This window comes from Oncorhynchus kisutch, linkage group LG30 (genome assembly GCF_002021735.2).
Source record: "Oncorhynchus kisutch isolate 150728-3 linkage group LG30, Okis_V2, whole genome shotgun sequence".
Taxonomy (NCBI): domain Eukaryota; kingdom Metazoa; phylum Chordata; class Actinopteri; order Salmoniformes; family Salmonidae; genus Oncorhynchus; species Oncorhynchus kisutch.
Window position 1 is genome coordinate 27,883,694 of NC_034203.2, and position 21,004 is coordinate 27,904,697.

The 21,004-nt window shown below is 42.0% G+C and overlaps 3 protein-coding genes and 1 long non-coding RNA gene across 12 annotated transcripts; 2 read left to right on the forward strand and 2 right to left on the reverse strand.

The window, feature by feature from the left end:
- Positions 1-67: 67 nt before the first annotated feature.
- Positions 68-1,692, reverse strand: LOC109875007 (CCAAT/enhancer-binding protein delta). Its single transcript, XM_020467126.2, has one exon. The coding sequence runs from the start codon at positions 1,419-1,421 to the stop codon at positions 498-500; it is 924 nt and encodes a 307-aa protein (XP_020322715.1). The 5' UTR covers positions 1,422-1,692; the 3' UTR covers positions 68-497.
- Positions 1,693-3,044: 1,352 nt separating this feature from the next.
- On the forward strand, positions 3,045-13,448 carry LOC109874485 (DNA replication licensing factor mcm4). Of its 4 annotated transcripts, none has more exons than XM_020466390.2 (17): positions 3,045-3,175; positions 3,746-3,852; positions 3,939-4,094; positions 4,464-4,627; positions 4,743-4,844; positions 4,980-5,075; positions 5,225-5,320; positions 5,579-5,717; positions 7,494-7,714; positions 8,855-8,975; positions 9,983-10,242; positions 10,622-10,987; positions 11,242-11,369; positions 11,788-11,995; positions 12,323-12,551; positions 12,849-12,982; positions 13,143-13,448. In XM_020466390.2, the coding sequence occupies exons 2-17, from the start codon at positions 3,789-3,791 to the stop codon at positions 13,233-13,235; spliced, it is 2,577 nt and encodes an 858-aa protein (XP_020321979.1). In that variant the 5' UTR covers positions 3,045-3,175; positions 3,746-3,788; the 3' UTR covers positions 13,236-13,448. The 4 variants fall into 4 exon arrangements, with proteins under 4 accessions (XP_020321979.1, XP_020321981.1, XP_020321980.1 ...); XM_020466392.2 differs by having other exon boundaries at positions 3,076-3,175; positions 3,771-3,852; XM_020466391.2 differs by having other exon boundaries at positions 3,087-3,175; positions 3,758-3,852.
- On the reverse strand, positions 9,772-14,651 carry LOC116358580 (uncharacterized). Its single transcript, XR_004206348.1, has 2 exons — positions 14,529-14,651; positions 9,772-10,217 (listed from the first exon to the last, which is right to left on the reverse strand). It is a non-coding gene; the product is annotated as an uncharacterized LOC116358580 (long non-coding RNA).
- On the forward strand, positions 13,729-17,522 carry LOC109874486 (ubiquitin-conjugating enzyme E2 variant 2-like). 6 transcript variants are annotated; one of them, XR_004206346.1, is made up of 5 exons: positions 13,753-14,013; positions 15,389-15,558; positions 15,856-15,981; positions 16,135-16,627; positions 17,152-17,522. XR_004206346.1 is itself a non-coding variant. In XM_020466395.2 (4 exons), exons 1-4 carry the CDS (start codon positions 13,959-13,961, stop codon positions 16,279-16,281), a joined length of 477 nt encoding a protein of 158 aa, XP_020321984.1. In that variant the 5' UTR covers positions 13,729-13,958; the 3' UTR covers positions 16,282-17,522. The 6 variants fall into 6 exon arrangements, 4 of the variants coding, with proteins under 4 accessions (XP_020321984.1, XP_031665922.1, XP_031665921.1 ...); XM_020466395.2 differs by having other exon boundaries at positions 13,729-14,013; positions 15,389-15,537; positions 16,135-17,522; XR_004206347.1 differs by lacking the exon at positions 16,135-16,627 and having other exon boundaries at positions 13,740-14,013; positions 15,856-16,134; positions 16,659-17,522.
- The last annotated feature ends 3,482 nt before the right edge of the window (positions 17,523-21,004 follow it).

Here is a 21,004-nt window from a genome sequence, read left to right on the forward strand (position 1 = left end):
CAACTCCAACTGAGGTAGATTCTTGGCACCACCAGATCCAAATAAAACCCACTTTAACCATTCCAAGTCATTTATAATCACTGATGTATACTAATAATCTATGCATCCCAAACACACACATAGACCATGATTTGTATGACTTTTCAGCACTTTTATTAGAGATTCCATATAGACAAATATTTCAAGTTTTTTATACAAACTATATAAAAATGTGAGCATGCTCTGGCTCTTATACAAAGTTTGGAATTATAAAAACATGTATCATATCTGGTATAACAATATGTAAATGAAGTGGTAAAATAATTTAATATACAAAAACATTTTTCCCAAAAACGATTATGGCAGCAATATGGGAGTAGGCCTCCGGTTTCCAGTACATTTCCAGTGCCATAAATGTACGCTTGTTTGTAATGCATCTGTTACACAGATGGTAATAAAAGTCTGTTGAGGTATGTATTTCAAAAGCTCAGTTCAGTTCATTAGAAAGTGACAATTTGTCACCGGATGTCCCCACCCGTGGTCCCCACAAACGAGGAATTGTGATTGGGAAGTTGCTTGAAGAAATCCCTCAGCCCAGTGAGCTCACGGTTTAGCTGATCGATGGTTTTGTGTAATCTGTCATTCTCTGAACCCAGTTCAAGCATATTTTGCTGCATTTCCACGTTGCGTTGCTTTGCCTTGTCCCTGCTTTTCCTCACCGCAACGTTATTCCTCTCGCGTCTCTGGCGGTACTCATGACTGTACCTGTCAACATTCTTTTTCCCTCTGTCCTTGCCGACCTTCCGAGGAGAGGACTGGGTTGAGCTGACACTGGAGTGGCTTGAGATGGGCTCTGGGGTTGTTGGCGGAGTTGGTTGTCCCATGAGACGGCTCACGAAGGTCTTTTCGCAGGTTTCTATCTGTGAAGGTAACGACGAGGACATGTCACTGTCGCTCCAGTCCGATTCCTGCTTGATCGGTGCGCTGAAGGCCCCCTTGTCAAATCCCCCCTTGAGCGTCCTCTCGAACTCTTTTTGGCTTCCAAATGCGTATGCGTTGGTTGAACAACTTGACATATGTTGCATGTTGCTGGACGATGTAGTCGAGGCTGACATGCATAAATCGGTCTTTTCTTGCTTCACAGTGTTGAATAAGTCAAGGAAAAGTTCATCGTTGCAGAGTTCCAGGTGTGGCACTGCTGTCATCGACTCGATGTAGGAGCTGAAGTCGATGGCACTCTCGTCGTCGTACATTGCAGGGGCTGTACTTAACTCGGCCATGGTGCTTTCCTCGGCCGTGCCATGATCACCTTTACCGGGTTTACAGACCCCCTGGAGACCGCTGCTCAGTTTATTGTCGTAGAAGTTGATAGGCTCCACCGCCCAACTCATGTTGCATTGTGAAGACACGCACTGAGAATCCAGGCTGTATATGTCGCACATGAACTCTGCTTTGTGCCCTCGTGGGATCGGACGTCAATATATTTCGTTAGTAGTCAAGTAGTTGGAACAAGCTTGATACAATGCAACAATGTATCACGCTCACTCTGTATTAATGGAGCTTCTTTTTATTTTCCACACCGTTGCTTCTTTCAAGTGGTGTTTAGGTTTATCCTAAAATAGTGGCTGCATAGTCACTGTAGGTAATGACCTGTTTCTAACTTCTCTGAAGCGTCTGTATTTCGCGGAGTGTATTTTGTACTTTCCCCTGCTTACGTCAAAGGTTTAACTCCCCCTTTGACAAGCCAGTAGAGATGAGTTTGAATCACGTGGTCGCCTCTTTACTACGCCACCCTCTTTACTACGAGTGGATTGATTTACAAGTGCATAATTTCATGCTGCGTATACCAAGCCAGAGTTTATAGACCCCTTTGTATTTGCAAACATTGCCGCAAGAGGGCGATGCGGGCAAATTGGTGGCAGAACACGGGGGGCGTTCTTATAGAACGCCAGCAAAAAAGCCTCTATTTACATGTTGTTTATGAGTGCATTTCATACTACTTTTGGATTATAATTGGATGTTAAGGCTCGTATGAATGTCCTGCTTAATATAATGTGTGTGTCATAATCGCAAATCAACTGCATTATGCTTAAAAAACACTAAGTAAAATGGCGCTTTGGCTAATTTTTGCTACAGTTTATGCCAATGAGCATAAGCATTCTAGATAACAACTGCTGCATCCAAAAATAATTATTTTACAAAAAAAACATTTGGAGATGGCTTTCTTACTGCAGCCAAGAGTCGCGCGTGACGTCAGTGTGTAGTGTACTGAAAAGGGTCTACGGGCATCAATCACCTGTAAACAGGCAAGTGAGGTTTGAGGTCATGCTGAGGAGTATTTCTGTCTGTAATAATGCCCTTTAATGAGGAAAAAATGGGTCGGCCTTGTTTCCAAGTGGGTGGACCTATGCTCTCCCAAACCCACCCGTGGCTGCACCCCTGCCCAGTCATGTGAAATCCATAGATTATGGCCTAATAATTTTATTTCAATTGATTGATTTCCTTCTATGAACTGTAACTCATCAAAATCATTGGAATTGTTGCATGTTACATTTATATTTTTGTTCAGTATATTTGTAATCACACATTTGGTGTTAAACCTTTGCTGTTCAAAATACGCAGTTATCTACGTGAATGAAATTCAATGTCCATGATGACCCTGGAAATTATTATTATTCATTTATTTTATATAGCAGGGAAAGCAGTCATTACTAATAAGAGCAATTCTGTATGTTTGATGTGTTCCCACGGATATGCATTCAGTATTTTTCCAGGGATGATATTCAAAACACAGACATTTGTAGTGACACATATGCAACCTTCTGGCAAACATTGACACTATGGCCCCTGAGTGGAATATATGTAGGGCTAAACGAAATCAGAAGGGGTGATTACCCAGCAATTTTAGGTACACACACAGTTATTGCAGTGAACAGAATGGGTCTAGTACTGAAAATAAGAATTAAAGGCTACAACAAAAACAATTATTAATGTACTTCATGAAAAATGTTAACAACCGTATTTACCGAGCTAAGACATTGACACCTGAACCCCCTCGATGTGCAAGTGCTAATGGTTAGCGCTCAAGTAGTTTTGCTTTGCTATTGGTGCAAGTTTCCCGGGAATATTACGTCACCAACCACAATTTCGCGCCAAATTCATTGCAGCCGCACGACATAGCTACATCCTACAGAAGGTAAGATTGTAAGATATTTCTATGGTATCAGAAGAAAAATTAACGATATGGGTAATTTCGTATTGAATATTGTATGCTATTAAAGAGAATTCAGATGACCTATATGCGTTTGGGAGTTAAAGTAAAGTCACTAATTACTGGGTTTCCTCGGCTAAATGAGTGTCTTGCACGCTATAACGTTAGCTAGCTACTGTTTACAGTTGTCTTGAACATGCCAGCCATTATGTTATTTCATTCAACATGATTAGGATGATGATGCTTAATTTAGAGGAAGTAGCTAGTTTAGGATTGAGAATAAAATATTTCTTTCTAGTTTACAAGTTTTTCGGGAGTTTCTAGTCAACTGTTCAGCTAGCTAGCTAGCTAGCTAATGTTGTTAGTTAGCTGGCTAGTATGCATTGTTTCACATTCATTGCCCATGTCAAAAGGATGCAAGTACCAACAACTAGTCTGGCGTTATTATTATCTAACTGTAGCTCAACTCAGCTATGTTACATGCTGGTTGCATAATGTTTTTGTAAAAGTAAATTATGCATGCATGTATTTCACTTTTGTTTTTGACTGTTTTAGCTACTCAACCAGATTTTATATCTAGGACCTGTGATCATTCAGGATGTCTTCACCAACATCAACTCCCGTTGGAAGCAAGCGCAGTAGGGACGACATTCCAGTCACTCGTAAGTTTTACAGAAACAGGTTATCTGAGTCATATTTACAGAGTTATGTTGATTGTTGACTTGGATATGTATTTTTCTGTCTGTAGCCAGCAGTGATGGCCTGGCCTCTCCTCCTTCCCAGCGGCGACGAGGTCAGGACTCATCCAACGGGGATCTGCCAGCCATGCCCACATCTCCAGCTACAGATATTGCCAGCCCTGCAGTCCATGACACCTCTCTGTTCTCCAGCCCACGCCGTTCAGGTAACTGCTTTACCATCATTGACACACAGAATGCTGCAGGATGCTATTTGAGAGCCCTTTTTGCAGTTACAAAAAAAATGTTATTTCTGCTGTATTGCTATTTCTGGTACGGAAACACTTCTCCAGGCTTTGACATCTGGACCCTTATCCGCAAAGCGTTTCAGAATAGGAGTGCTGATCTAGGATCAGTTTTATATGGAAAGATCCTAGATCAGCACTCCTACTCTGATATGCTTTGTGGATACAGGCCCAGATAATTTGTGCAACAACTGAAAAAAATTAACTGGAACTGTACTTGAAAGAACTGGGATGCTGACCCTATGATATCACTCTGAATGTCATGTCAATGTCCTATCCTCTTCTCCCCAGTTCTCCCCAGTGAGGTGGACATGAGCTCCCCTCTGATGTACGGGACTCCTAGCTCCAGGGTGGAGGGTACCCCCCGCAGTGGTGTGCGTGGCACCCCAGTCAGACAGCGCCCTGACCTGGGCTCTGCCAGGAAGGCCCCCCAGGTGGACCTCCACACAGAGCTGGTGAGTAGGGAAACTCCTATATGGAGAATTATAGTCAGGAATTCTAGAAGTGCTAATGCTACATAGATATAGAATGATACCATTAGCAAATCTCTAACACTTTCTACTCCACCAGCCAAGTGCAGATGGTGCAGTAGCCAGTGAGCAGGCAGCGGGACAGAAGCTGGTTATCTGGGGCACTGATGTCAATGTGGGAACTTGCAAGGAGAAGTTTCAGGTATGGAAGTTGTGTGCCTTCATTGGTGTAGAAAAATAAATAATAAATGTAATTGATGAAGAAAAGTTTAGTTAAATCTATTTAGATTGATAGAAGCTCGTTATCGGAATGCTTCTATTGTTAATTTTCCTACAGAGATTCCTGCAGAGGTTCATTGACCCCACTTCTAATGAGGATGAGAATGCTGGTTTGGACCTGAATGAGCCTCTCTACATGCAGAAGCTGGAGGAGGTAGGGTCTCCCATCTGCGTGACACCAAAACCGCGATCAACCATTTACCTGTAGTTCATCTTGTATTTGGTTTTCTTGAGAAAAGTAATGCAACATTTTGCTTGTCATTTTGCAGTGATGTTCATTTTCTTTTTCTGTTGTCCCTGTAGATCAGTGTGATTGGTGAGCCTGTGCTGAATGTCAACTGCAGCCATGTGCAGTCCTTTGATGCAGACCTGTACAGGCAGCTCATCTCCTACCCCCAGGTAAATAAACATGCATACATGTGCCAGATGGTCTTGCACATTAATGTTAATGGAGGATAGTGAGCTATGAATGCAAAGTTTAAAACAAATTCCCATATGACTGTATTAAATCCAATTGTGACAGCATGCACAGGCGGTTTTCATTATTCATCTGCCATTTATTACCATGGGCCTGCCCATAGAGACACTATGTTTAATGATGTGGTCATACCGATATAAATGGTGATTCATAATGTTTCTCCTAAATCTGTATCACAGGAAGTCATACCTACATTTGACATGGCCGTCAACGAGCTGTTCTTCGAGCGTTTCCCAGACTCCATCTTGGAACACCAGATCCAGGTGCGGCCATACAACGCCCTGAAGACCAGGAACATGAGGAGCCTAAACCCTGAAGGTAATAGTCTAGACCAGGGGTCTCCAACCTTTTTTAGTGTGAGAGCTACAACAAAAAAATGTCGAGCTACTGCGTCTTTTTAAAAATAGCTTTCAAATAGGCACATTCTTCTAGCTGTGTCTGTCAATATAGCTGGTAAAATAATGGTAATAAACAACTTTAAGGGGCCCTATCAAATTATATATATATATATATTATTTTCCCTGGTTTGGGATGTTTTCTTCAGTTTTTTTTTCTACTCTTAATATTATAAATATTCATAGACAAACAATGAAAATGGATGGTCCGAGCATAAACACTGTACATAAGTATTCAGGCCCTTTGCGATGAAACTCGATATTGAGCTCAGGTGCATCAAGTTTCCATTGATCATCCTTGATGTTTCTACAACTTGATTGGAGTCCACCTGTAGTAAATTCAATTGATTGGACATGATTTGGAAAGGCCCACACCTGTCTATATAAGGTCCCATAGTTGACAATGCATGTCAAAGCAAAAGCAAACCATGAGGTCGAAGGAATTGTCTGTAGAGCTCCGAGACAGGATTGTGTCGAGGCACAGATCTGGCGAAGGGGACCAAAAAATGTCTGCAACATTGAAGGTCCCCAAGAACACAGTGGCCTCCATCATTGTTAAATGGAAGAAGTTTAGAACCACCAAGCCAGTTTTTAGAGCTGGCCGCCCGGCCAAACTGAGCAAACGGGGAAGAAGGGCCTTGGTCAGGGAGGTGACCAAGAACTCAATGGTCACTCTGACAGAGTTCCTCTGTGGAAATGGGATAACCTTTCAGAAGGACAACCATCTCTGCAGCACTCCACCTATCAGCCCTTTATGGTAGAGTGGCCAGATGGAAGCCACTCCTAAGTAAAAGGCACATGACATGCTGTGGGGATCTTTTTCAGTGGCAGGGACTGGGAGACTAGTCAGGATCGAGGGAAAGATGAACAGTGCAAAGTACCGAGAGATTCTTGATGAAAGTCTGCGCCAGAGCACTCAGTACCTCAGACTGGGGCGAAGGTTCACCTTCCAACAGGACAACGACCCTTAGTACACAACCAAGACAACGCAGGAGTGGCTTTGGGACAAGTCTCTGAATGTTCTTGAGTGACCCAGCCAGAGCCTGAACTTGAACCTGATCAAACATCTCTGGAGATACCTGAAAATAGCTGTGCAGTGATGCTCCCCATCCAACCTGACAGAGCTTGAGATGATCTGCAGAGAAGAATGGGAGAAACTCTCCAAATACAGGTGTGCCAAGCTTGTTGCGTCATACCCAAGAAGACCCGAGGCTGTAATCTCTGCCAAAGGTGCTTCAACAAAGTACTGAGTTAAAGGTCTGAAATACTTATGTAAATGTGATATTTCAGTTTTATATTTTTATAAATTTGCCAAAATGTATAAATACCTGGTTTTGCTTTGTCATTATGGGGTATTGTGTGTAGATTGATGAGAGAAAAACCCCCAATTTATTTAATTTTAGATTAAGGCTGTAACGTAACAATGTGGGAAAAAGATCTAGCTGTTTGGAGACCCCTGGCCTAGGCCATGTCATATTATGGATGTCTAGCTTCCCTGAACAACTCACGCAAATCTGTTACATGATTCACTCTTCATATGATTGTGTATTTGTTTTCTTTCAATTTCAAGCACTTGATCATGCGTCCTAGAGTGCTAAATGGTTTGCACATTTGGGACTAAATATCTATTTGAACCCAGGTCTGGTGCTTAATGATTCGTTTTTAATACAATCTTGCCTCGCTGTCGCTCTCCTCCCAGACATTGATCAGATGATCACCATCAGCGGCATGGTGATCAGGACCTCCCAGCTGATCCCAGAGATGCAGGAGGCCTTCTTCCAGTGCCAGGTGTGTGCCTTCTCTACCCGTGTGGAGGTGGACCGTGGCCGCATCGCAGAACCTGCAGTGTGCCGCAACTGCAACACCACCCACAGCCTGGCCCTCATCCATAACCGCTCTGCCTTCTCCGACAAACAGATGGTGAGCTATGGGGAGAGGAAGAAGGCACTAGTAGTTGTTTTTTATAATACATGCACAATACATGAACTACTGCACCATCTGCAACTAGAGCCGTTCCGTATAGACCTGGTCAATCCAGGGGCCGTGCTGTGTGTGTAGGCTACTGTGAGTGTGAGCAAGTGACACGTGGGAGAGACGACAACCAACCAAGCCGACTCGTGCTACAGTAGACTAATATCTGCCCATAGCCAGGTTATTTATCATCCAATATGATTACGTAGTACCTGTCTTGACTGCATCAAACCAGGAGAAACTAGTTAAGCTAGCTAGGCCAATCAAGGCATGCGTTTTCTCGTCCTACACAATAACAAACCACCCCATTCAAAATATTAAGTAGCAGCCTGCCTGTTAGCCTGTAATTCCTTTTCACTTTGAATTCTGTCATTTTAATTCCATCTTCCATTTATTAGATATCTCATAACTTTTTCCACACACGGAGGTAAAATGTACCCCCGCACATTGACTCAGTACCAGCACCCCCTGTATATAGCCTTGTTATTTCATTTTTTACTTTCATTTATTTAATAAATATTTTCTTTACTATTTCTTGAACTGCATTGTTGGTTAATGGCTTGTAAGTAAGCATTTCACAGTAAGGTCTACACCCGTTGTATTTGGCACGTGACATGATTTGTAGCATATTGCCGCTTTGACTTATGATTGTCCAACAACAAGGTACACGCACCACTATTATGAAAAGAGCAGCAGCATAAATGTATACAATTTCTCTCTCTCTCCTGCAGCTAAGTTAAAGTTACACATACCCGTGACAATCAGATCCAACCCAGACCGTTGACATTATTTAGAATTCTGGATCCGGACCCGCTCGGATCTCAGGTATTCAGATACAGGTGGATCCTTGAAAACCTCCCTCTACCAAGGAGAGGGGATGACTTTATACTGTACGACAGTCTGCTTACTTTCAATGGAAGATATACTTTTCTTTGAGGCTGCTGAACAGAACTGATGAGATAATGGTTGTTACCCATTAGAGCTCATCTTCCTGGGTTTGTTCAAGTACAATACTGGTGTATTCCCAGCCACAACTAAAGCAGAGCGCCTTTATTTCTCACTGATTTAATTTTCTCCTCGCTTTTTCAGATCAAAGTTCAGGAGTCTCCTGATGACATGCCTGCTGGGCAGACCCCTCACACCACCATAGTGTACGCTCACAACGACCTGGTCGACAAAGTACAGCCAGGAGACCGCATCAACATCACTGGTGAGCTGTTTGACCCCCAAAAGAAATAGCTGTGAACCGATGGCTGTATAGCTTTGCTGTTGGTGATATGGTCACACAGGCTATGAAGGGCTAAGAGTTTTAACTTTCCATGTGATCTGACCAAGAAAGACTCTGCTCTAGTTAAAGGGGCAACCCGCAGTTGCTACACCAATTTTTCTGATTGTAAATTAATTATATATACTTATTGATTTTTGAGGAATATAACTTAAGTGCCTCATGAGCTTAGTTGAACTGCCAGAAACCAAAATAGAAGCTTGTTTTACTTCAATCTTTGTATACACTGTAAAACCTCAATATGCTTAAAGCTATCATTTTGATATCTTGGATGGTTACATTTCTCTAAGCCCATCCCTCAGCTTTAAAAAAAAAAAAAGAAAAAAAAAGAGGCGGGGTGCCTACTTTATTGATTCAACTGCAGATTGCCCCTTTAAAGCCTATAACCATGGGCCTAGTTTTCCTGGTCCAGTCACGTGTCAGGTAAAGCTATTGGCCCTAGTCATGCATACTGCTGCTGTGACTTACTGCAGTTTGGTCCTATAGACCCATTTTCTGTCCTTGTCATGAAAAGTTGCGCTTGCAGTTCATCAGAAACCTCTTTGTTTACCCAGCAGTGGATATGATCACATGCAGCTTGTGCAAGTTAAACAAACACGTAATCAAATGGGTATCATCTACAATATTGCAGATGTCATCAGAGGATTGATTACCTAGCAAGCCAGCGAGGCAGGGTAATATATCCCAAATAGAGCTTGATAAAACCAGAAGAATAATATACTTGTTGAACATGGCTATAGCCATCAGCCTTGTGTGTTTATTTTTATGGTGATCACTCACTCAGTTTGTCAAGATTTATGAGACTCCCAACAGTGTTAGCTATCCTTCTACAGAGCTTTTTGATGTCAGGATGCGAGTACATCACTGTAACGTGACATTGGATGGTAAACAAAAACTGACTATCGTCATTACTAAACTCATCTCCACAACAGGTATCTACAGAGCGGTTCCTATGCGTGAGAACCCTCGCCAGAGCACCGTGAAGTCGGTGTACAAGACCCACATTGACGTCATCCACTTCCGTAAGACGGACGAGAAGCGCCTTCACGGGCTGGATGAGGATTCAGACCAGAAGCTTTTCACTGAGGAGCGCGTCCAGACACTGAAGGAGCTGGCCGCCAAACCAGACGTGTATGAGCGTCTTTCCTCCGCCCTGGCCCCCAGCATCTACGAACAAGAGGATATCAAGAAGGTCAGTGGGGATGGTTATCAACTATCAATCAAGGATGAGTTTCCCAGAAGCAACATTGCAGCTCTAAGATCATATTTTCTACATTGCTTGCTGTGGTTATAAGATGTTTGTGCGACAATGCTTTTGGGAAACTCGCCACGGGACAACTGTCCCATCGATCCCGTCAGATGACCATAGCAGTGTGGCGTCCTCTGCTGCCAGGGATGTGTAACTGCAGTCTTTCATATTAGTGGATTTTGCTTTTATGCAACATCTATGAACAGTACTATAAAGTTTGTCATTCTTTTCCCAGGGCATTTTACTGCAGCAATTGTTTGATTTTTGCCTGCGTTCAGATTTTAATTAAAGTCATGACCAGGACAAACTTTCTCTTCCACAGGGTATTCTTCTCCAGCTGTTCGGGGGCACCCGTAAAGACTTCAGCCAGACAGGCCGCGGTAACTTCCGTGCCGAGGTAAACATCCTGCTCTGTGGAGACCCCGGTACCTCCAAGTCCCAGCTGCTGCAGTATGTGTTCAACCTGGTGCCCCGCGGTCAGTACACGTCTGGGAAGGGCTCCAGTGCTGTGGGCCTCACAGCCTACGTGATGAAGGACCCAGAGACCAAGCAGCTTGTACTGCAGACCGGAGCCCTGGTGCTCAGTGATAACGGGATATGCTGTATTGATGAGTTTGACAAGATGAGCGACAGCACACGCTCTGTGCTGCATGAGGTCATGGAGCAGCAGACTCTCTCCATTGCCAAGGTGGGTTTAGAGAAGGACAAAACAAGTTGAGACTGAAGTTTCAGCGCAATGCTCAGGACTAGTCCTAATGACCAGTGCACTTCTGAGAAACGTATAGGCCTCTGTTAAATTTGTGTTTTGAATGTGGTGTTGCTAACAGAATGATTAAATCGTTTTACTACTGTAGAAGCATTCTGATTTGTTTCTGTTTTGATAGATTGTTAGTAATGGTGAACGACAGGGTAGTTTCTCACTAAGCTCTTCTCTTTGTGCAGGCTGGAATTATTTGCCAGCTCAATGCTCGCACCTCTGTCCTGGCAGCAGCCAATCCCGTGGAGTCTCAGTGGAACCCCAAGAAGACAACCATCGAGAACATCCAGCTCCCTCACACACTGCTGTCAAGGTAAATATTACCTGATAGCTTAACAGCCCTGAACACTGTTGATATATGGTGCTGATTGTTAATAATATCCTATTTGGGTCGCTTCACTTGCGGCCACTGAACCCCAAACAACTGAGCCTTGTTGGCATAGATAGATGTTGCACTCACAACATGCATATCATTTACATTTGAGTCATTTAGCAGATGCTCCTATCCACAGCGACTTACAGGAGCAATTAGGGTTAAGTGCTTTGCTCAAGGGCCCAACAACATACTTTTCACTTAGTCTGCTCAGGGATTCAAACTGGCGACCTTTCGGTTACTGGCTCAACACTCTTATGAACTGTTGTAAATAAGGTTGAAGTATGTTAGCTATTAAATATCATTCATATGTGTATATACACACAAACAAATCAAAATGCCATTTTCTTCCCTCCAGATTTGATCTGATCTTCCTGATGCTGGATCCTCAAGACGAGGCATACGACCGTCGCCTGGCTCACCACCTGGTGGCGCTCTACTACCAGAGTGAGGAGCAGATCGAGGAAGAGTTCCTGGACATGGCAGTGCTGAAGGACTACATTGCATACGCTCGCACTTACATCAACCCCAGACTTAACGAAGAAGCCAGCCAGGCACTCATTGAAGTACGATATTTAAATAAAATGCTCCAAATTAAAAGTGGTTGATGTAGATGTAACTTCAGGGCCTGACATTAGCACCATGCCACCAGATAAATACGGGTAAAAAAAAGTATTCAGTGACTGGCTAGTAAACAAATGTCATCTATCCACTGGCTGCTGGAGGAAAATATTTGATTCTGGCCCCGAGTTGTGTGGAAGTGCTGGTTCCAGGTTTATGCCAGACAAAGACCTTCTGGTCAAAACATTGCACTAAAATATGTGAGAGCATTCAAAAGTGTAAAAGGGCTTTATAAAGAAATTGGATTGACTATGGGTATCTTTCTCTCCCAGGCCTATGTGGACATGAGGAAGATCGGCAGCGGGCGGGGGATGGTGTCTGCCTACCCCAGGCAGCTGGAGTCTCTGATCCGGCTGGCCGAGGCCCATGCCAAGGTGCGCTTCTCTGACAAGGTGGAGACGGTCGACGTGGAGGAGGCCAAGAGACTACACCGTGAGGCCCTCAAGCAGTCTGCTACAGACCCCAGGACTGGCTTCGTAGACATCTCCATTCTCACAACTGGTATGGAAGCCTTTGTCTAAAACAACACTTTTTCCACTAGCACTGGCTGCTGATAAATACTTTAAGGGAACATTGACTTGATACGATTTGTGATGTTGTCTCGCCTAGCTATCTTCAGATGAAAGCACTAATTGTAAGTCGCTAAAACGTCTGTGTAGTGCTATGACAGCTCTTCAAATTCCTATCATGCCATGTTTAATGTTTAGAATTGGTTGACTATGCAAACCCAACCTTAGTATCTTAAAAAATGTGTATTGTGGAGCAAGTATTAACCTGTCTTGTTTTTACTCAACCCAGGAATGAGTGCCACAGCTCGTAAGCGTAAGGAGGAAGTGGCCCAGGCTCTGAAGAAAATGATCCAGTCCAGAGGAAAGACCCCTGCCATGAAGTACCAGCAGCTGTTTGATGACCTCAGAGGACAGTCTGAAGCCGTAAGTAGTACCTACCAGCTCTGCTTTTCCTATTGATGAGAACTAAATATACGGGAAAACCTTTAAACTATATTTAGATATGCCTGCCGTCCAATTAAAATACATATCTATCTTCTGAATATGGTATATATCTGACCCAATTATTAATCTTTTTTTTCAGGCAATAACGAAGGACATGTTTGAAGAGGCTCTGCGTGCCCTGGCAGATGAAGACTATCTGACTGTCACTGGAAAGACTGTTCGCCTGCTGTAAAGAAATACACGCATCTCCCTTCTTTCCTTGTACAGTCATTGAATTCACATGTATTTCCCTGTAGCAACAGCTTTCTCTCTGTACTGAATACTGGTGTGTAAAGAATGTTTGACCATGATGATGGCTAGCTTTGTATGCTTTGATTCCTGGTAGTGCTTGGTGTCTTGGATGTTATTATGGTGCGCAATAAATAAATGCTTTTGTATGTTTTGAGGGTTTGCTTTTATTTTTATTGATTTGTCTATAATATTTCAATGAACATTGGACCAACAGAGAAGGGTGACTCAGATTCACTCATGCTAATCAAGGACAAATGCTGATGACAAACATGCCAGTGCTACAATGCACAACTCTGACAAGGTGTGCCATGGTGACCGGTAGTTTGCACTTTGGAATACTGTATATTATTTTATAAAGACCTTTCTCAGCAGTCGGGTGTTAGTTACCCGGCATAGACCAAAAAGAGCAAGCAAAAATTCCCTAAATGTAGTCTTGAGTGGTCCATCCTCTTCTGGCTGTATCAGCTGAGGGAGGTCCTGTGTCTATACTCAGCATTATTCTTAAGCTTATTTTGTCGCTGTAATGCGCACCTCCTATTGACCACCTTGTCAGCCACATGCATCTTAAAATATTGTCCAGAATCTAGTAGTGTATAGTCGAATACGAGGAAGGAACCGGTGAAAGCGTTTTCTGCAGACACCTAACCTGACACACCCCTCGTTTATGGCACTTTTTGTGTGCTTCTGGATTTGGCTGAAGAAGATGGCGGCCTCCTCAGGTTTGTCTGCTTCACTTTGGGACATATGTAGAGATTTAAATATATAATTGGAGTCATAGAATATAAAAATACTATGTGCTGTTTACGCGAAAACAATGTTTAGAAGATAAACCTGGGGTCTGAAATGCTTGCAGCATGATAGCCAGCAATCGAGTGGCGGCTAACGTTAGCTAGCTAGACTAGTTAGCAAAATTCAGTGGTGTATTCACTACTCTGTAACTTAGCCAAACCAGAATGTTATATGTATATTTTCATTATCTATACAAAGTTGGTCACAAACTGGCATAAATATTTGCTGGGATTAGGATAATTTAGTTAGCCTACCACCAGTAGCATATATTTACGTTTAGCTAGTACAGTAGTTCGGTAACGTTAGGTAGCTAGCTTGGGTGCTTTGCTAACTTTGGTTATAAAGTTGCAGATTTTTACAATAAGCTCGCTAGTTAGTAGCAAACAGAACTTGCATCATTTTAGAAGAGACCACTGGTTTTCATAATAGTTCTCTAGCTACTCACATGCAGCAAGGAGAGGAAGCTGGTTTAGCGCTCGTGCAACTGTTGTACTAGGTAGCTAACTGGATTTGTATATACTAGCCGTGGGGCGTGAAGTTGCTGCAGTTTATTATGCATGCCAGACCAATGTTTCCTATTAATTGAAGGAAACGTCATATCACACATTTACTATGCAACCATTTTTATTAATACATTACCTTTCTCAGTTCGCTGTTTGTATTGCGCCTGTAAGAATAAAGGAAGTTGGCCCATATCAGGTCTGATATTGCGCTGGTGGATTTTGAGGAATCATGACGGCTGCATCCCATACGTTTCATAGCCAAGCACGAGGGTTCCATATCTCTGGTTCCACCCTGGCATACAGAATGATCCAGAACACAACACCCACTCAAAATCGCACATATGCATCTTTGTATCTCATCATTCCCCCTGGATTCATGTAGGATGAGGTTAGTCCAGGCCATCATCACTAATTATCCAGTGTTCAATAGGCTACATATAGATAAGGTTCATGACTGTTAGGATGATCTCTTAATTATGAACTTTCATGGGGTCAGATAGGGAAGCTCATGCCAGGTCAGACTGATGTTTTACCATCAGTGTACAGTTGAAATGGTACCCTGCATTGACCACCCATTAGAAGTAAGTATTCATTCCAGTGACATACAGCACAAGGATAGTGACAGTTGGTTGCCTGTTTTCAGCCACAAGCAAATAGCCAGTTCTAAGAATTTGTTGCATTTAACTTGCGTGAGCAGTTTGATATGGTATTGTGTGGCATGAACAGTTGAGGGTAGCATGGACAAACCCTCCCCAGGATTGCCTCTTCTAGTTTTTAAAATCTTGTCTTGTTTTTATTTCAGGAGTTAAAGTTCCACGTAATTTTCGCTTGTTGGAAGAGCTTGAAGAGGGTCAGAAAGGTGTTGGAGATGGGACAGTCAGCTGGGGCCTTGAAGATGATGAAGATATGACGCTAACACGGTGGACAGGCATGATCATCGGACCGGCACGAGTAAGTGTGACCGCAGCAGGAGTAAGTAAGAGACATCTGCGCGTCACATGACTGTGTTAGCCAGCTGAGCTAAAGTAACAAAAGTCTCAGGCAAGGTTACACCGCACTCAAGGTTTAATTACCAAACTACCTCTGTAACATAAGCACATCACCGTGCCATTTCCACCAGGAAGTGGAAATGTAATAGTTTGGCAAAATGTTGTTTTTGAAAATGCTTTTTTTTTTTTTAACAGTAAGTCAAGACAGGCACAGTAATGAGCATAGCTCATCACCATTACCCGAACCAAGCAATGTTTGTTTCTGTGTTCTGTTTTCCAGACTAATTATGAGAACAGGATATACAGTCTGAAAGTGGAATGTGGTCCTAAATATCCTGAATCACCTCCAATTGTTAGATTTGTAACAAAAGTTAGCATGAATGGCATAAATAATTCCAATGGGATGGTAAGTAACATCACATTTAAATTTTTTGCCCGTACAAATGAAACAGGTCTAAATATGTATATATAATTATTAATGTACATGTGTTTTTGGTAAACTCAGTGCCTAGTGCTCATCAAAGGATGATCACTAATTTGCCTCTCCTCTCTCTCTCAGGTGGATACACGTAGCATACCAATTCTATCTAAATGGCAAACCTCTTATAGCATTAAAGTTGTTCTTCAAGAGTTAAGGCGTCTAATGATGTCCAAAGAGAATATGAAGCTTCCACAACCACCAGAAGGACAAACCTACTGTAATTAACTGTTTGTGGATTGTTTACTTTTGACCCCTATTGTCTTAAACCGTATTCTCCTTGAAATGATTGTGTAGGCCATCACAATCGTGATGATTCTCACTCCACTATTTTAAGAATTTAGACTGAGCAAGATTGGACATTCCTTTTAATTAGCCTATGGTCATTCTAGAACGTCCCCACTGCGAGTGAAATTACGTTTTTAAGACCACAAGTGTACACAGTTATTTCTCTTCTATTGAGGTTAGTGTGACCATTCACTTTATGATTGTGAGATGTATCAAGTTGGCTTTACAAGAGAAGAATGGCACCAAGTGTATACCCAAGTCAAACAATTTATGTTTCGAATGGCAGGTGACTAAAATAAATAATTGAAATGTCTCAGGTGGATACACGTAGCATACCAATTCTATCTAAATGGCAAACCTCTTATAGCATTAAAGTTGTTCTTCAAGAGTTAAGGCGTCTAATGATGTCCAAAGAGAATATGAAGCTTCCACAACCACCAGAAGGACAAACCTACTGTAATTAACTGTTTGTGGATTGTTTACTTTTGACCCCTATTGTCTTAAACCGTATTCTCCTTGAAATGATTGTGTAGGCCATCACAATCGTGATGATTCTCACTCCACTATTTTAAGAATTTAGACTGAGCAAGATTGGACATTCCTTTTAATTAGCCTATGGTCATTCTAGAACGTCCCCACTGCGAGTGAAATTACGTTTTTAAGACCACAAGTGTACACAGTTATTTCTCTTCTATTGAGGTTAGTGTGACCATTCACTTTATGATTGTGAGATGTATCAAGTTGGCTTTACAAGAGAAGAATGGCACCAAGTGTATACCCAAGTCAAACAATTTATGTTTCGAATGGCAGGTGACTAAAATAAATAATTGAAATGTGTGTATGATGGCATGCTTTAACAAATAAATAGTTGACCAAAAGCTACATTTAAGTTGTAATTTAGTAAAATGTAGGAGGTATGTTGACATTTCATGCAGATGAAGATTAAAATATGGCTTTAGGCCAGAAGTAGTGTGTCAAGTTTTGAATGATTTAAAAAAGTACATCTGTATTTGACATGATTCCAATAATGTTTCTGTTCTGCAGCTCTTTGAATTGTAACGTATGTTCAAGCCTGTTCTGTTCTGAAAAAAATACCCCATGTATTTAACTTCTAGAGAAAATTACAAGTTTATGACATTGCGATTTCTCTGACATTAAAATCACTGTCTTGAGAAATACTGTATGTTGCAAACTGGATTCCTTTTTACTCAATCTATAATGAAATATCTGTGGAAGATGAAGATTATACAGCAGCAGCTACAGTGGGGCAAAAAAGTAATTAGTCAGCCACCAATTGTGCAAGTTCTCCCACTTAAAAAGACGAGAGAGGCCTGTAATTTTCATCATAGGTACACTTCAACTATGACAGACAAAATGAGAAAACAAATCCAGAAAATCACATTGTAGGATTTTTAATGAATTTATTTGCAAATTATGGTGGAAAATAACTATTTGGTCAATAACAAAAGTTTATCTCAATACTTTGTTATATACCCTTTGTTGGCAATGACAGAGGTCAAATGTTTTATGTAAGTCTTCACAAGGTTTTCACACACTGTTGCTGGTATTTTGGCCCATTCCTCCATGCAGATCTCCTCTAGAGCAGTGATGTTTTGGGGCTGTTGCTGGGCAACACGGACTTTCAACTCCCTCCAAAGATTTTCTATGGGGTTGAGATCTGGAGACTGGCTAGGCCACTCCAGGACCTTGAAATGCTTCTTACCTACTGTGAAGCATGGGGGTGGAAACATCATGCTTTGGGGCTGTTTTTCTGCAAAGGGACCAGGACGACTGATCCGTGTAAAGGAAAGAATGAATGGGGCCATGTATCGTGAGATTTTGAGTGAAAACCTCCTTCCATCAGCAAGGGCATTGAAGATGAAACGTGGCTGGGTCTTTCAGTATGACAATGATCCCAAACACACCGCCCGGGCAATGAAGGAGTGGTTTCGTAAGAAGCATTTCAAGGTCCTGGAGTGGCCTAGCCAGTCTATACTGTCTGTCAGAACTCTGGATTGCAGGAGAGGGTCAGTATCAGTACAGTACAGCTTTCATGTTACAGAGGATTGTGTGACGTTAGACTCGGGGGTGACTGTAATGGTTAGTGACTGCAAGTCCACCGTGCCAGTCCTCCACATGACCTGACCACATAAATCTCCCCCACTGCAGTGGCCTGACTGAGAGCAGCTTGACTGTCTTGTGGCTGAGCATCACATTCACTGCAGGGTAGACCGCCCATATCGTTGTGGACTGGACATCACACACATACACGTAGTGTACACACACACCACATAACCTCAGTATGGGAGAGCTCAATGTCAGCATAACCACAAACATTTCCTTTGTTAAATGTATTCATGCATTCTCTCTGCTGTATTTGTTTATAGATCCCAACTCAAGATGATAGGTTTACATAAACATTGGATATATATTCTCAGCAGAAAAAAGGGTAAATGGTATCCCAAAAGATGAGGAAGAAAACAAAGAAATATCCCATTCCTGAATATTTCCTTTACTGTAAATAACACTGGTGTTGAACTATACACCAGCATGGTCATCTCACTAACAGCATATTAACTCATTAAAGCAACCTAAATATACAAAGGAAATATCTACTGGAGGAGTACACAGGAAAAATGTCAGCAATGTCTTGAGTCCATATTTTGGTATGATTTACACATCATGGAGTCACTACTGTACAACTTATCATTTGTCTGTTCATTTGTGCTGATGCTGGGAAGAAACCAGCTTTGAAAAGGTGCTTTGGGAAGACCTGGTGGAGGATCTCTTCTCCCTGATGGACTGAATCTCAATGATCTTTCCTTGATTCTTTGCGTCCTCTCCATCCTGGATCTTCCCATCTGGTGTGATTTGAGAAGGAGCTAAAGTTCAAAAAAGTTCAAATTCTTGACGAATCAAGGAAATCTGATTAAAGATTCACCCCGTCTTGTTACATACTGTAGCTTCAGCCCTTCTATAATAAATCAGCTGTGACATCATCATCCCCTAGAGGGAGCTATATACCTGTGAGATAATACTACTGGGTGATCAAGCTGTGGTTTCTGCTCTAGGGGCCATGACGGTTCTAAAAGGCAGGGGCAGCAGTGTGATGCTGCTTAGGTTTGTCTCCAGGACCTCCATTGCTGCATGTTTACATTACTCTTAAGAAAGAGACATGCTTTAGACTGAACTGATTGCCAAAGGGAAGTATGATTGCACTAGCTACTCGTGTTGTGCAGTGCAGCCAGCCTGTTAGCCAGCAGTCACCGTGTGTCCTCCTCATTGTGTCTTTGAATTGGTGTCCAAAGCACAAGCTATAAATTATTAATTGATGTGATTAAGTCATCATTCTGGACACCCGCAAGTGATTATTTGGTAACACTTTATTTGGATAGTCCACCTGTAGATGCTCTACAGACTGTCAGTAACATTTCAACTAACTATTTACTAGCTCTAAGCTTAACCCTTATCCTAACCTTAACCCTTACCCTGACCTTTATTCTAAACCTAACCGTAACCTTAGCAAGTAGTTGCTTATCCACAGATAGTTTGTTGAAAGTATGGCCATCTGGCGCATCTAAAGATGGCAAAATCAGGACTATCCAAATAAAGTATGACTGATTATTTCTCTCAAAAGATGTCCTCGGTGGAGACTGAAATGCAACCAGATAGAGAACACTATTATTCCATAATTTTGTCAGAAGGCTTTGAATGTGCAGTACCAGTCAAAAGGTTGGACACACCTACTCATTCAAGGGTTTTTCTTTATTTTGACTATTTTCTACATTGTAGAATAATAGTGAAGACATCAAAACTATGAAATAACACATGGAATCATGTACTATCCAAAAAACTGTTAAATAATCAAAATAAATTATTGGCATTCTCTCAACCAGCTTCATGAGGTAGTCACCTGGAATGCATTTAAAATAACAGGTGTGCCTTGTTAAAAGTTCATTTGTGGAATTTCTTTCCTTAATGCGTTTGAGCAAATCAGTTGTGTTGTGACAAGGTAGGGGTGGTATACAGAAGATAGCCCTATTTGGTAAAATACCAAGTCCATATTATGGCAAGAATACCTCAAATAAGCAAAGAGAAAAGACAGTCCATCATTATTTTAAGACATGAAGGTCCGTCAATCTGGAAAATTACTTCAAGTGCAGTCCCAAAATCCATCAGGCGCTATGATGAAACTGGCTCTCATGAGGACCGTCACAGGAAAGGAAGACCCAGAGTTACCTCTGCTGCAGATAAGTTCATTCGAGTTACCAGCCTCAGAAATTGCAGCCCAAATTAATGCTTCAGAGTTCAAGTAATAGACACAGCTCAACATCAACTGTTCAGAGGAGACTTTGTGAATCAGGTCTTCATGGTCGAATTGCTGCAAAGACACCATTACTAAAGGACACCAATAAGAAGAAGACTTGCTTGGGCCAAGAAATATTCCATCTAATTGACATTTGGTCTGATGAGTCCAAATTTGAGATTTTTGGTTCCAACCGCCGTGTCTTTGTGAGACGGATAATCTCTGCATGTGTGGTTCCCACCATGAAGCATGGAGGAAAGAGGTGTGATAGTGCAGGGGTGCTTTGCTGATGACACTGTCTGATTTATTTATAATTCAAGGCACACTTAACCAGCATGGCTACCACAGCATTCTGCA